Consider the following 15,443-nt stretch of genomic DNA (forward strand, 5'->3'; position numbering starts at 1 on the left):
CTCTCTCTCTCTCTTGGAAATTGCTGAACTCTCATTAGCTTTCATGGTTTTATAGAAAATGCATGTGCATGATTTGCTTGGGTAATTTCTCAGAAAATATAGGGTGGCAGATGACTTAGAAGAGTTCAGCAAACTGGTTACCTAGAAGCAATAGCAGCTCTCTTTTGATTAGCTTGGTCTTCAGCCAATAAATCCATATTAGTGTTCCCAACTAGCTTTGGGGATTCTACAGCAGTTGTCTTCTTGTCTAAGCTTTCTTCCAACATAATACTGGCACCAGTTCTGCTTAGGTATTATTGGCCTTTCTTAATTTTTAGAATCAATATTGTATAATCTTCCCATTTTTTTCTCAAAAAATAAGAGAACAGAGATTACATTGACTTGAAATAAAAGAAAATTGATTTAGAGTCCTCAAAAGTTCTGCTTATCACCCCAAATGAGAAAAGTAGTGGCCAAACATCTCCATTACATGTAGTTTCAGGGCGAAAAAAGGGGTGAAACGTATCAAATGCATCTCCATTAATTATGTATATAGATATGACTACTAATCTGTAAAACAAATTTATGGTTTTCAGGCAGCTAAATAATTGCATTATAATGTTCACTGAAAAGCAATGCTCTGCTGCAGTGTTCTCTGTTCATATGTGACTTGAGCCATGTAAATGTGACAACAGAATTATTAATTGTTAGGTTGATTCCATTGATCTTTCTACAAGCATACAAAATATAGCTGTTCAGTCTATAGCTCCACATTTGGGAGTTTCTGAGGACCAAATATCCCTCTCAGAATCAACTCCCTTTCATGTATGTCTCATATAACTTGTTGATGTTGCTGCTGGAGTTGGTTTCTCTGCAGTCTTGTCTTAGTGGTGTAATAGCCTTTAGATGCATCTAAAACTGCTTTATTTATTGAGTTTGACTAAATTTAGATATGAAAATTTGATGATTATGTGCAAAATGAGGAGGACTTAGTGAGAGACATCTTCAGGGACCTGGAAAGCAGCCCTCTCCAGTGCTCTCCATCCATATATTGAGCAAAAATCTCATTCTTTTTTTTTATTATTATCCACTTATGCAAGAACTATCTTGCCTGCTCTTCAATCTCTTTGCTGTAATCTGTTCTCTTAAACCAAAATCTCAGTGTGGTAAATCATGTGCACTATGCATGATTGTTATAATCCATGTTCTACTTAATTTTATGCACTGAAACTAGTTTGCATTGATCTAGTGGTTCTTCTCTAACAGCTGCTCAAGGAATCAAGATAGATCCTGCCGACAAAAGGAAAAGTTCCACAGCAACTCATCTGCCTATTTAGAATCAGTTCCACAGCAAATGGGACAATGAACAAGGAGGAGTTTGTGCTTGTGGGGTGGGACACAAGATGAGCAGAAACCAGTAGCCTTCAACAGGGCTTTGCAAAGCAATGGAGAAAGCACAGGAGTAGAGAGATACCTCCTGCAAAGAATTCATCAAAGGACAGGTCAACCCCAGGCCAAGTAAGTTCCTGCAGCCTGCACACATGTGCCCTCCCCCACACACACACACACACAGACACAGGCCACCATCACCCCCTAATTTTTATTTCTGTGGAGTGAATGATAGATGGCATGTGGGATGCACATGGAGAAGATGCCAGTCTTTGTGTGCCAAAGCTGTATCTTTCTTGAGCAGTGGCAGGGCTTCATTTATTCTCACAACTTTGCAGATGAGTTCTCCAAAGCAACATCCTCTTCTACTTATCTTCTTCCTAATTCTCTACTTAATCTACCACAAGACTCCATGGCTCATCCACACAGGTCTAGTATTTATTATGTTCTTTGGTATGTTAGATTCTTCTTTATAATTAATATATATGCATATGATAAATGTAAATGATGAAGATGAAATTTGACTGACCACCCAAAATATTTACTGGCTAAAAGCTCTCTTATTAGAAGTCTTATTCTCCTCATGATTTTGAGTGTGCATATAAAAAGTGAAGATCACATGAAAGTATAATACACATCTAATCAAGTCTAAAGCTTGCTTTGACAAGACCAGCCCAACCCATTGGCTCCAACCACAACACATCTCATGCTTAGCTTGCAAACATTACATCTCTTGCAAGCCACCAAAGTAGTACCACTGATTTAGTACCTCACCTAATCGCATCAGAATCAAAATCACATTTGCTGTCATTCTCACCCATCAATTGTTCCCAAAATCTTTCTTTCCATAAACATGCAAAATAGTAATTTGGTGACTCACCTCCCAAACTTTGATCATGACAGGTCATTGGCCATCACTCCCAATTTCCCTTAAATTGGAAATCATAATAAATGTGTGTGTGTGTGTGTGTGAGAGAGAGAGAGTGGGAGCAAAATGGCATTTGTTTATGAGTTGATATAAAAAAGAAGAAGAAAGATGGAAAGTGAGAGAGAGTGAGAAGGAACACATCCCCCCATCCATCATGTGGGGGTGTGGTGTGTAAGTCTTCTGTTCTATTTGGTTTTATTATAAGTCCTTTACAGTCTGTTTGCTCTGCTTATTCTTCCTTTCTCTGTCTTCTCCTCACCTCACCATAATAATATTAATTAACCCAATTTACATGTTGAAGCCACCTCCCCAACTCCTCTCTGTCCCTTTCTCTCTCTCACACGCACTTCTCTTCCTCTCTTCCTTCCTCAAAAGGGTTTCCTCCATGACTAGGGTTTCCTCCACCGCTCCCTGAAGCCCAGCCCTCGCCTCAGAGGAGAATACCCCAGTAGATGGATCCGTACATCCGCGACGCCCTCCTCCTGCTCTCCCTCTTCTTCTTCTTCTTCTTCTCCGCCGTCGTCGTCGCGGACGAGGAGGAGGCCAGGGCCCTCATCGAGTTCAAGAAGGGCATCTCCTCCGACCCCTCCGGCCGCGTGTTCGGATCCTGGAACCAGCCCGGGGCGGGATCCGCCGTCTGCGGATCGTGGTACGGCGTCGCCTGTGACGCCGCCGGCGGCGTCGTGGCCGTCGACCTCGCCCGCCTCGGCCTCGTCGGTGACCTCAAGTTCTCTACCCTCGCCCCGCTTGCTCGCCTCCAGAACCTCAGCCTCGCCGGCAATGCCTTGACCGGCCGCCTCGTGCCCGGCCTCGGCGGCGTGTCCTCGCTGCGGCGCTTGGATCTCTCGGCTAACCAGTTCTACGGGCCCATTCCCGGCCGGATCACTGAGCTTTGGGGGTTGACTTACCTCAATTTTTCTTGGAATAACTTGTCGCAAGGGTTTCCCGCCGGGATCCGGAATCTTCAGCAGCTCAGGGTGCTGGATTTGAGATCCAATGGCCTGTGGGGAGACATCGGGACGCTGCTTTCGGAGCTCAGGAACATAGACTATGTCGATCTGAGTAGTAATGACTTCACCGGGAACCTCCTTGTTGATGCGGAGAACCTCACGGGCTTGGGGAATACGGTCAAGTACTTGAACTTGAGTAATAACAAGCTCAGCGGCGGCTTCTTTTCGAATGATGCTATACCAGTGTTCAAGAATTTGGAGTCTTTGGATGTCAGCAACAATCAACTGAGTGGGGAACTTCCGTCTTTTGACTCGGTGTTCAGCTTAAGAGTTTTCCGGGCTGTTGCTAATAAGCTGCATGGATCTGTACCGGGAGCTCTGCTTGCCAGTACCCTGCACTTATCAGAACTTGACCTCAGTGGAAATGGTTTTACAGGTAAATATGCTATGATCTGTTGCAACTATTAAGAGCACTTGAGAAACTTAGTAGAATAATCAGAGTCTTGCTTGAGCGTCTCCACAATCTGCCTTTTGTTTACTTGCACAACCGTTGCTTCTGATAGACCTCTGTTACTGGATAGTACTAGTAGAGATGGTAAATTTCTTAGGGAAAAAATGTCACTAACTACTCTTTAAGGTAATTTACCATATAGGGAAGGGAAAAACCCTTTTGGAAGATCACATTCTTGCATCCAAATGAAAGTGAATGGTCTTTGTTATGCCGTCTTAATATATATTGCATTTAGAGAAAAAAGGTTGTTTAAGTGGAGATATTGTTTCTTTAGTATTTTCTGTAGCAGTATTTTGCTTCATTTGGTTTAACATGGTGCAAACAACAGCAATACAGTTAAAATTAAAGGAGTCCTACTGTAAGACCTATTTCTATGTTTGGAGCGAGGTTCTCTTTCCTGAATTATATAGGGTTTGTTGAACTATATTGGATCGTGGATCGGTCTATGAGAACCTAGATATTGAGTCCTTTAAGTCCAATGTAATACAGGCCAAGTTATTTAATAATTCGGCAATTATTGCCATGTCAAGAAAAATACATGACTTGGGAAGGATAAGATATGGTTAGAGGGTGATGTGGGCCATAGTCCAAGAAGAAAAAAATAAAATAAAATCTACAATGACCAAAGTGAAGCGAGATGGGGGAACAAAAGGGCTTAAAGGATAAGGTATGGTTAGAGGGTGATGTATGTCACTTGATATTATTATTTTGGGCCTTTGATATGCCCATGGGCTGTAGATTTGACCCAGATTCCCCATGCAATTATTGTTTGTCGATTATCACATGTAATTCAGACCCTGCTTTGGGGAATGAAAGAAACAATTAAAAACCAACGTGGTAAGATGCACATTTGGTTGTGGTTGGGGAATGTACAAAAATCAAATGGCAGGAATGCGGAGGATGGTTTTAATTCTTTTCCTTTATGGTGCAAATGCTAACTTTTGTATTTACAATTATCAACTGAAATGGTTTTCTTTGTTTTAGTAAACATTTTTTACACACTGCTCCAGTTTGTTATTCCAAGATCAGCTGATTAACATGTTTATCTTTTTTGCAGGTAATGTTAGGGATATCACCTCTACATCCTTGAAGTTTCTAAATCTGTCCTCGAATATGCTATCAGGTTTATTGCCTTCAAGCATAGGGGTATGCATATCAGTGGATTTTAGTAATAACAATATCTCTGGTGGTCTATCTGTGATGCAGAGCTGGGAACCTACATTGGCAATTATTGATTTAAGCTCAAATTCATTGTCTGGGAACTATCCTGAGGCATCTCAACTTCAGAACCTGACATCCATAAGACTTCGAAATAATTCTTTGGTTGGCTCTCTTCCTTCTACCTTAGGAAATTATCCTGAGTTATCCATAATTGATCTCAGTCTAAACAGACTTTCAGGACCAGTTCTGCCAGGACTTTTCACATCCTTAACCTTAATTAGCTTGAATCTTTCAGGGAACCAATTTTCTGGAATTATTCCACTTCAAAGTTCACATTCAACCGAATCACTTGTTCTTCCTTCTTATAGTCATCTGGAGAGTCTTGATTTATCTAATAACTTATTAATTGGTCCATTGCCTCCAGAAATTGGTAACATGCAAAGACTTAAGTTGCTCATTCTTCGAAACAATACCTTATCTGGAGAGTTGCCCAGTGAGCTAAGCAAGCTTGGCACTTTGGAAATACTTGACCTATCGATGAATCATTTTAGGGGTAGAATACCTGACATGCCTCAGTCAGGTCTGAATGTTTTCAATGTTTCCTACAATGATCTATCAGGCACTATACCAGAAACTCTGCAGAGGTTCCCAAGCACCGCATTTTATCCAGGAAATAATTTACTGGTTTCTCCCAACGGCATGTCTTCAGGAAGTAACGGTGAAGGCGGTGATAGTCATCATCATATGAAGTATAGTGTTCGAATTGCATCTATTGTTGGCTCTATTGGTGCTGTCATGTTAATTTTGTTTGCATTAATGGCATTATATGTGATAAGGACCCAAGAACTTTGTGGAAAGAATCGATTTAGAGATCAGGCAACTGGAATGGAAGTAAAACTTGGGAGATTTGGTCGTCGTAAGATATTTAAATCTTCAAAAGATACTCCTGTGATCAATTCGATGAGTTTCTCGAATGATCATCTCTTAACATCAGCTACCAGATCAGTGTCTGCACACAAGGAGTTATTAACAGAAGCTGTCGAATGTGGTTATTCTGATCACAGGACAGAATCTACGGTAAATAATGTGCTACAGAATCATCCTGCGACCTGTACCACAGGAGAGAGATCTTCTCCAGGGTCACCATTAGGCTCTTCGCCTCATTTAATTGATTTGGGTGTATCTGAGCAATCAGTGATGTTGGATGTCTATTCACCAGACCGACTGGCTGGAGAACTTTTTTTCCTGGACAACTCTTTGATTTTCACAGCCGAAGAATTATCTCGTGCCCCTGCAGAAGTTCTTGGTAGAAGCAGCCACGGGACTTCCTATAAAGCAACCCTTGATAGTGGTCACATTTTGACTGTGAAGTGGTTAAGAGTTGGCCTTGTCAAAATCAAAAAAGAATTTGCTAAGGAAGCAAAGAGAATTGGAACCATCAAACATCCTAATATCATCCCTTGGAGGGCCTATTATTGGGGCCCAAGGGAGCAAGAGAGATTGATTATTTCTGATTATGTTAATGGAGATAGTCTGGCACTTTATCTCTATGGTAAGACTTTCTGTAACTTGATCCCATTTCAGCTGCTTTCCTGATATTGATACAATTACTAGATTGCTACATGTCTTCTTTGGTTCTCTGGTAATCCTGTTGCTTCTTTGACTCTCCCTATGAACTTCCCCTTCAATTTCATGTCAACCTTTTACCATATCAAAATCTTGAAGTTAGTTTATGTTTTATCAATATCCAAGTATCTTATTGCTTCTGTAAATGGGACCACTAAATGATTTTGCAAAGTTACATCAACACTATTTATATCAAAATAGCCCATAACTGGGTACTTGTGGCCAAATAGGTGTAAAGCAATACATTCTAATTTACTATAAATTTCTAAAGAAATTAAGATTGAAACCTTCATTGTAAATGTGCTTCTACAAGGAAAGCAGCGTTTTAGATGACATATAATTGGTGAATTTTGCTGGTGAAGTCTTAATTAGTGATGACCCAAAGTTCCAAAAATGCCTACTGATTCTGTCGAGTTCTTAACTGCATACCATAGGTTAAGTAGATTTGTTCATTGTATGAAAAATGTCAATGCTACTTGATCCAATTCAAGTCACATTATAAATGAAATTTATAGATGGCTTAATGCTACTTGATCTGATTCAAGTCTCATATTAAGTGAAATTAATCAAAAGTCTATATAGTCCATTTTCCAGGAGCACATGCCTGCCAGATTCTGTTAAGTGGCAGTTGAGTAGAAGGATAAGAAGAAATTGTTTAGATTAGACTTGAAAAGGGACTCAATAATGAAAAGTTCTTTTTTGTTTGATCACAACATGGTCTTGCTTTCTTTTTAGTTCTTTTCAGCAACATGGTTGCTGCAAGTTGTTGAATATGAAAGAACTAAAAGGACAAATTAGACTGAAGATATTGTCTATTGAGTAAATACAACATGTGAGATGGTGTATTATAGACAAACTTGGGACAAAATGTGGTGTGGAAACAAATAATTTGATATGGAGTTGTCAGAACAGCCATAATCAGGATGTAGAAATTAATTATGAAGTCTGAGCCTGCCGAGGAACTGCTAATAAATCACGAGGGATGGTATTTTTCAGTTGCTTCTTACAAACTTCCAACTGAATTCTTTAGGCTATATGAAGTCTTGAGTCTATATAGCCTGTGAAGGATCCCACGATGGCTTGTCTAGTTTTTGCATCTTTGAATCACAATTCTTGTCCTAGTTATGTACATCATCTGTTTCAAGTATCTGTCCCATATTGTATATAAAATCCCTGATGGGATTTTTTTTTTGGGGGGGTCCCGCAATATGTGGCAACCTAAAAGATTTGCTAATTGCATTCTTCTTACTTAAGACTTTTTTTTCATTTAATATATTCATCTAGTCACTGTTCTAGTTTAGATAATGTAATTGATGATTCATTTGCTATGAAGGTAGATCTCGAAAAACTGAATAGTGAATTCTAAATTCTCAATATTCTTAGCAGCAGAAGGCATCTAGTACCTACAAATGTGAGTAAGATATCTTGCAATACCCATAGCCCTTGATTTTGCTATGTTTATACAGATGAAAGTTTTATGCATCTTGGTATGATCCTCATCTCCTCCCAAGATGTGTAAATGTCTGTGGTTCAGAAATCAATCATTATTTCTTTTCTGTTTTTGTTTCATGAAGCATAACCCACCACTCCCTCCTTAGATAGGTCTATACCTCATCTTGGTACCCTCTTTTAGGGGCTATCTTCTGTTTTGTTTTATTTCCATTACTATTAATTTTCCGTCTTGTGCCTTGCTGTTTGGCCTTTTCACTTTTCAGCTTTTTTTTGTTTGAATTTTTTTGGTTTTAGAAGAATAACCACTCTGTTTTGTGCTGCATTGCTTGTTAACATAGCTACACATGATTTATGTACATACTAGGACTTGTCATTCATAACTTAGTTGTTCTTTGGTGTGTGAGTATCTTATTCTTTGGTTCAACTGTGTTGTTCTGTAGAATCAACACCTAGAAGGTACTCCCGCCTCTCAGTAAGCCAAAGGCTAAAAATTGCTATTGATGTTTCTCGGTCTTTGTATTACCTCCATAATGAGAAGGGCTTGGCTCATGGAAGCCTAAAACCGACAAATATCCTCTTGACTGGCCCAGACCTCACCGCTCGATTGACAGATTACAGCCTCCATCGTCTCACAACACAAGGTGGGACCGCCGAGCATATATTAAACTTGGGAGCACTTGGGTACCGGGCACCTGAGCTACAAAGTGCGAGCAAGCCATTCCCGTCATTTAAGGCTGATGTGTATGCATTTGGGGTGATACTAATGGAGCTGCTAACCCGAAGAAGTGCTGGTGATATTATCTCGGGCCAGACAGGTGCAGTTGATCTGACAGATTGGGTTCAGATGTGCAACAGAGAGGGGAGGGGAACGGACTGCTTCGATAGAGATATCACAGGCTTGGAGGAATGTCCAAGGGTGATGGATGAACTGCTTGCTGTATCACTTAGGTGCATTCTCTCTGTAAACGAGAGGCCTAACATTAGGACCGTCTTTCAAGATCTCTGTGCCATAACAATGTGAGATTCTTTTTCTTTTCCTTCCCTTGTACATGTAACTGGAATCATTTTTCCCCCAATATTTTTTTTCTTTGGGCTCCCAGGCCTTGCAAAATCAAGGTTTCTGTCCAATTTAGTGTAACCAGTTTCAGCCATTGGTTGATTTGATAGCCGTAAGAGTGTGGTCGATTGAGTTGGAAAACCTCATCTTTCTTTGTACTAATTTTTATGCTCCCCCATTTCTTGGGGTCCCTGTTTCTGAACAACTTGTGTCAGGCAGGATGTGTAGCATCTTTCATCCCTTGACTATCTCATCTATTTTGCTTGCTACCTTGGAGTTTATTTGTTTGTAGTTAATATTTCTAATTATGATGTGGGATTTTCTTGAATATATAATTGTTTGGCAGGATTATTTGGATCGTAGCTGATGGCCTTATCTTCTTTAATATAAATACTATTTATAATCTTGTTGTTGATAGTTCTTGATAACAGCCGACATGAGTTATAGTGTACACCAGTCGGATAACTACTAAGTTTTTCATTTTACGATGAATTTAAGATTATTTTTGTATAAATTTTAATATATTTTTAAATATATTCTATGCATGAATGTATTTCAATTCAATTGTAAGTATCACGAGGGCAATTTTAATTAACTTATAATGAAGAGATATAAAAAAGAAAAAAAGGAAGAGGAATTAAAGAAGACAAACGAGGAGAAAATTGAATTTGAATTGAATTGATCTGAATTAGTTTACATATTTTATAAGAATAAAATTGATTTTTATGCTTTTAAAAATTGAATTAAAAACAACTGACGTGGTTTTAGAATAATAATAATAATAATAATAATAATAATAATAATAATAATAATAATAATAATAATAATAATAATAATAATAAATTGCCCCACTTGTATTAGTTGTGTTACTAAATAATAATTTAACTCCAATCATCCCCGTCTTTTCCGTGTGAGCCGCACTCATCTTCTATCACGACGTGATAAGAGTTCCCTTCTACTTGTCTCACATGTGTACATAATCTACTCCTACAAAAAGCTGTTCCCTCGATGCAGCTAATCATATGACCCAAGCGCCGCCTCTGACGTGGGAAGGTCCCACTTGCCGAATCTCCAGCTCATCAGCAAATCTTTTTATACGAGCCAGAGTATTCGCACCTGTCGGCCTCCGTCCATCGCGATTCCATGTGGGACCTCCTTGCTATCCTCCAATCATAAAGCGGGTTGTTCCAGGGTACAAAATTGTGATCTCGCTCCTCTTGAACCCTCCCATGTGCATTGCCTTTGATATGGCGCCAATTAGTAGCAGACGAGGGGAGGGGGAAGTGCGAGGGTCCACCGCTTCCTCCTCGCCGTCTCCGCACTAACCCTAATTCGTATTCCCCTTCTCGTCGTCGATGTTCCTCCGGCGCAATCTGTGGCGGAGCGGCCTCCGATCGGAGGCGCAGCTCCGCGAGCTTCTCCGCCGCGGCCTCTCCTCCGCGTCGCCGTCACTGCCCCCCTTCGACCACCAGCCGCGGCCGTACAAGGGGATGCTGGCCGATGAGGTCCTCGAGAAGCGGAAGAAGTTTCTTGGACCATCGCTGTTCTATTACTACCAGAAGCCAGTAATTTCTTGTCCCGATCTCTCTGCCGTCGTAGCATTCGATTTGGGTTCTTGTTAGGATCCCATTTTTGCCTCGATGCGCTTCAGATCCCGACTAGTTTCTTAGTTTTCAGTGAGATTACATCTCGAATCATACAAATGTGGCCCGCATGTCTCCCTCAACGCATAATGATTGTTCACCATCTTAATCTGCTTCATTTGCCATTCTTTTAGTATAAATATATTTCTTTTGGATCTTTTGCTTTCTCCTTTTTTTTGGCTCCGCTTAGAATTTCTGCATATCTTCAGCTGTCTTGTATTAACAGATGAAATTTATTTGCCAAACCTAAAGGATTGTTTTTTTCCTTTTCAGCTGAATATTGTGGAAGGGAAAATGCAGTATCTTTATGACGAGACCGGAAAACGTTATCTTGATGCCTTCGCCGGCATAGTCACGGTATCTTGCGGGCATTGTCATCCTGATGTGGTGAACGCGGTGGTGGAGCAGTCACAGTTACTCCAGCACACCACCACCATTTATTTGCATCATGCCATTGTTGAGTTTGCTGAAGCTCTAGCTTCGAAAATGCCAGGCAACCTTAAGGTACTTTATGCCAACTCTTTTAGATTATATTCAACTGCTAGCTAATCTATGTATGTAGCATTAGCAGAAGATGACTATTTTTTCATGTAGGAATGGCTATGAAAAGCAATGGTTGCTCAGATGCTATTTAAAATTGATATAATTGGCTGGTACTTAATAGTGCTTACTTCTGTAAACATTTTAATTACATGTAATTAACATGGTCTGAACTTTTATGATCTTGCATGTCGATCATGTGGATTTGTAATAACCCAAAGAATTGGCTACCGACAATGAAAGTAAGACAATGGTCTGTACACTCTTGTTTCTATATGCTAATATTCGTTTATTTTGAGGAGAAATGCAGGTTGTGTATTTCGTCAATTCAGGGACTGAAGCAAATGAATTAGCAATGTTGATGGCTCGAATGTATACTGGGAATCTAGGCATGATTGCCTTGAGAAATGCATACCATGGTGGAAGTGCTGGTACAATAGGACTGACAGCTTTGCATACTTGGAAATACCCAATTCCTCAGGTTGGCTCTTTTAAAAAGATTTTCTAAATGATATGCTCTCTCTCTCTCTCTCTCACATGCATGTGTGCCTGAAGACCCATTCGTTTCGCACAAAACTTTACAGGGTGAGATTCATCATGTTATGAACCCTGACCCTTATCGAGGAGCATTTGGCTCTGATGCAGCTCGTTATGCAAAAGAAGTCGAAGACCATATTAACTATGGTACTTCTGGAAATGTCGCAGGCTTTATTGCAGAAACTTTTCAGGTCAGGGTTGCTCAGTTTGCAGAGTGGCTGGAAAGTTGTAATTCTTTTATTCCTCAAGGATGCTCCTTATTCTTTATTCCAGCAACTTGGAACTTAACATTTTTCGCTTCCAAATGTTTGTAGGGAGTTGGAGGTGCTGTTGAATTGGCACCAGGGTACCTAAAGTTGGTATATGATATCGTTCGGAAGTCTGGTGGAGTCTGCATAGCAGATGAGGTTCAGAGCGGATTTGGCAGGACAGGAAGCCATTATTGGGGATTTGAGACGCAGGGTGTCATTCCCGACATTGTCACAATGGCAAAGGTAAAAGATTTTTCTCACATACATTGTTGTTCTTTTTTCCCTTGAAGCGAACAATTTACATCACTCCCTCCTCTAACAAACAGTATTTTCTGTGGTAGTAACAAATTCATCAAGTATAATGCATACAATTGGTTCTAAAAGACTTCGCCTAATATGGCATCGACACTTTTGCATAAAGAATCAGAGAACTTGGTTCTTTTCTGTTTGATGATTTTCACAGGGTATTGGCAATGGCCTACCACTAGGAGCAGTTGTCACAACTCCTGAAATAGCAAGTGTGATGTCCAAAAGAATCCAATTCAACACTTTTGGCGGAAATCCGGTATGTTCTGCTGGTGGACTAGCTGTGCTCAAGGTTCTGGACAAGGAAAAGCGTCAAGCACATTGCGCCGATGTTGGTTTCCAATTGATAGATCGGCTGAGAACGCTTCAGCAAAAGCATGACAGTTAAATTTCGATGCCTTTCAAATTTCTGCTTTCGAACTCAGAATATTCTGTTTTTCCATGTTATGTTTTGATATATCTAGACTAAAACTGATGCTGTTTGTCTTTTTTCTACTTAATGATTTCCTAATATGCACTATATTAAAAAAGCTAATTAGAGCCTTGTATCAAAAGTTACCTAGGACAATCATGAGTTAATGTTTTGATCTTTGATTTCTATGACACAGTTATTCAGTATCTTGTTACCTAGAACACAGAAAAAAGGATTGTCTGTACAGTGCATTGTTCAGACTTCAGAGAATGTTTTATCTTCTCATTTATCACTTGCTGCTTTTCAGTTATTGGAGATGTCAGAGGCAGGGGATTGATGTTGGGAGTAGAACTTGTATCCGATAAGGACAAGACACCTGCCAAGGCAGAGGCAGCAGTCTTGTTTGAGAAGCTTAAGGGTATGATTCTGGCTCAGTAGGCTCTCTTATATTCTCTTCTGTTTCAAGTAGAACAAATCTCCATTGTGCAAATTTTATCCTCCCGGTTGCTATCAAAAAACTTAATCCTTCTTGTATACAGATCTGGGAGTTCTGGTTGGGAAAGGAGGTCTTCATGGTAATGTTTTTAGAATAAAGCCGCCGATGTGCTTCACCAAACAGGATGCAGGTACTCTCATTGCTCCTTAATTAGCAGGTCATTAACCCTTTCGTATGACCATATAATTCATGGATTAATTGGTGTCACTGATAATTCAGATTTCTTGGTCGACGCACTTGACTATGCCATTTCGCGCTTGTGAAGCCTGTCGATTTGATCAGGAAGGCAAAATAAAGGGCTTCCATTGCTCAGCAACAAATCTGGTAAATCACTTGAGACACTTCCTAGTGGTTGATGCTAATGTAGTTTCTTCTCCAAATTGAGGAAAAAGAAAGCTGAGGAAATGTCAATTGAGCTTGTCAAAAAAATTGTCTCAATTAGGACATGTTCTTGTTCAATTATTTTCTCTGTTTTCACCTTCTGCAAGTTTTTTTTTGGGGGGGGGGGGGGGGCCAAAAGGTAAGTGGAGAAAGCCAAATTTGTTCCCCGAATCTTGTGATAAACAATTAAAATCTTTCAGTTAAATTAGCTGATATTTTTCATCTTCTGCCAGTCCCTATTGTATCGTTTAGATCTTTCCCCACCTACGAGTCCGCTGGTTGGTGCAAAAGAATTATTCTCTAACATCAACATTAAAAAAGATTTAACTATAAAAAAGATCGCAAACAAAACCATTTATTTAGCTGAGAATATATTAATAATATATTCCCATGTTGACTGCAATAATAAGTATGTATTAATGTTGTAGAGGACCACTTAATATAAAACAATATTTGTATATATATATATATCACAGAGGAAGTACGACTCATGCAATCTTAGTAGTCTAAGGAGTCGCATTTAAATTATAAAAGAAAAAGAATCTAATTGCATATAATTGAAAAGATAATAAAAGTTTATTTTTATATAAACAGGAAGAACCAATCAATTTGATTGTAAATGAAAAAGAGTAATTGAATTCAAAACTTTTCTCTCACAGGCGAACACTGGGACTCACCATCATTTCAGTTTAACTGCCACTGGATCATACACAGAATGCCACGATCTATGGTTAGAAGATTTCATGGCAATTCTCACAAAAGATATAGATTTGATTGATGGGTCATTAGTTAGCCAATAAGGCTACGATTTATGTTTTGAAAAGCTCTTTTTTATCGGAATAGTGAGTATATATATATATATATATATATATATATATATATATATATATATATATACACACACACGCACAGAATCCATCGTGAATCAATGATTAATAGCTCAAGTCCACTCACTGGTGTATTTGATAGGTTCCCGTCACCAGAGGTGAATATAAGAACGCAAAATTTGACGGTTTGGACACCAAAATAATTTTTTTGGGGGACTTTGAGAGCTGACTTTTATTCGGTATGCTAACCGAGAGTGATCGTATCCCATTCTATTTAATCTTCTATTTAGCCGGAGCCTCCACGTAACGTCTAATAGTTCTGGTCACCGCAGCTGATTCTAAGAATACGGAATTTGAAGGTTTTGACGACAAAAAAAATTTTTTTGGCACTCCGATTGAGCTGGCTGGCCTCCGGTAAGAACACGGGCGATTTATCGTACCCTTTGGTGTTTTCTTCCTTTTCTCTTTAGTTTTCCCCCCCGCCCTTCCCCACGTTGCTGGAGACGCTAAATGGAGGGAGGCGACGCTTTTCCTCGATCGAAGCATCGAGAGGGGAGGTTTCGATTGACCATGTCCGCCCTTGTCTTAGATCGATCATGGTTTCCTGCATCGCTCGGTTTCGTTGTCGTCGTCTCCGAGAACGATTCTTGAAAGAATCGACGAGATTTCTAAGTGCCGCGAGGCCTTCTTCTTCGTGGATGATCTGGTAAACAAGCTTGACGATGATGGATTTATCTTTCTGTTCTTTGTGGCGGACCATCAATCTGATTGCATGATGGAGCGCTTTAATCTGTTTCATCAATCTCTGGATTCAAAAGGTTCCTCTGTATACGGAATTAAGTTGTGTCGTATGTCCTTGCTGTTATTAGGGTTTCAGAACACTTCATCTTCTCGATCGTCACAGCAAGATTAGTGTTTGCCGGAATTGTATCAGCGACATCTCAGCGTTAAATTGTCGTGGCGACTTTTCCTCAGGTAGAAAGCATATAGGCCGTGC

At 39.8% G+C, this 15,443-nt stretch overlaps 2 protein-coding genes and 1 long non-coding RNA gene across 3 annotated transcripts; all 3 read left to right on the forward strand.

The window, feature by feature from the left end:
* Nucleotides 1–2,463: 2,463 nt before the first annotated feature.
* On the forward strand, nucleotides 2,464–9,415 carry LOC135595905 (probable inactive receptor kinase At5g10020). Its single transcript, XM_065087386.1, has 3 exons — nucleotides 2,464–3,682; nucleotides 4,815–6,470; nucleotides 8,437–9,415. Exons 1-3 carry the CDS (start codon nucleotides 2,749–2,751, stop codon nucleotides 9,015–9,017), a joined length of 3,171 nt encoding a protein of 1,056 aa, XP_064943458.1. The 5' UTR covers nucleotides 2,464–2,748; the 3' UTR covers nucleotides 9,018–9,415.
* An 882-nt stretch (nucleotides 9,416–10,297) lies between these two features.
* On the forward strand, nucleotides 10,298–13,720 carry LOC135595906 (alanine--glyoxylate aminotransferase 2 homolog 1, mitochondrial-like). The gene is made up of 9 exons (XM_065087387.1): nucleotides 10,298–10,618; nucleotides 10,970–11,200; nucleotides 11,547–11,717; nucleotides 11,821–11,964; nucleotides 12,088–12,267; nucleotides 12,488–12,713; nucleotides 13,050–13,160; nucleotides 13,282–13,368; nucleotides 13,458–13,720. Exons 1-9 carry the CDS (start codon nucleotides 10,409–10,411, stop codon nucleotides 13,499–13,501), a joined length of 1,404 nt encoding a protein of 467 aa, XP_064943459.1. The 5' UTR covers nucleotides 10,298–10,408; the 3' UTR covers nucleotides 13,502–13,720.
* A 913-nt stretch (nucleotides 13,721–14,633) lies between these two features.
* LOC108951581 (uncharacterized) lies at nucleotides 14,634–15,420 on the forward strand. The gene is made up of 2 exons (XR_001976076.2): nucleotides 14,634–15,152; nucleotides 15,316–15,420. It is a non-coding gene; the product is annotated as an uncharacterized LOC108951581 (long non-coding RNA).
* Nucleotides 15,421–15,443: the final 23 nt, after the last annotated feature.

This window comes from Musa acuminata, chromosome BXJ1-10, assembly GCF_036884655.1.
Source record: "Musa acuminata AAA Group cultivar baxijiao chromosome BXJ1-10, Cavendish_Baxijiao_AAA, whole genome shotgun sequence".
NCBI classification, from domain to species: Eukaryota; Viridiplantae; Streptophyta; class Magnoliopsida; order Zingiberales; family Musaceae; genus Musa; species Musa acuminata.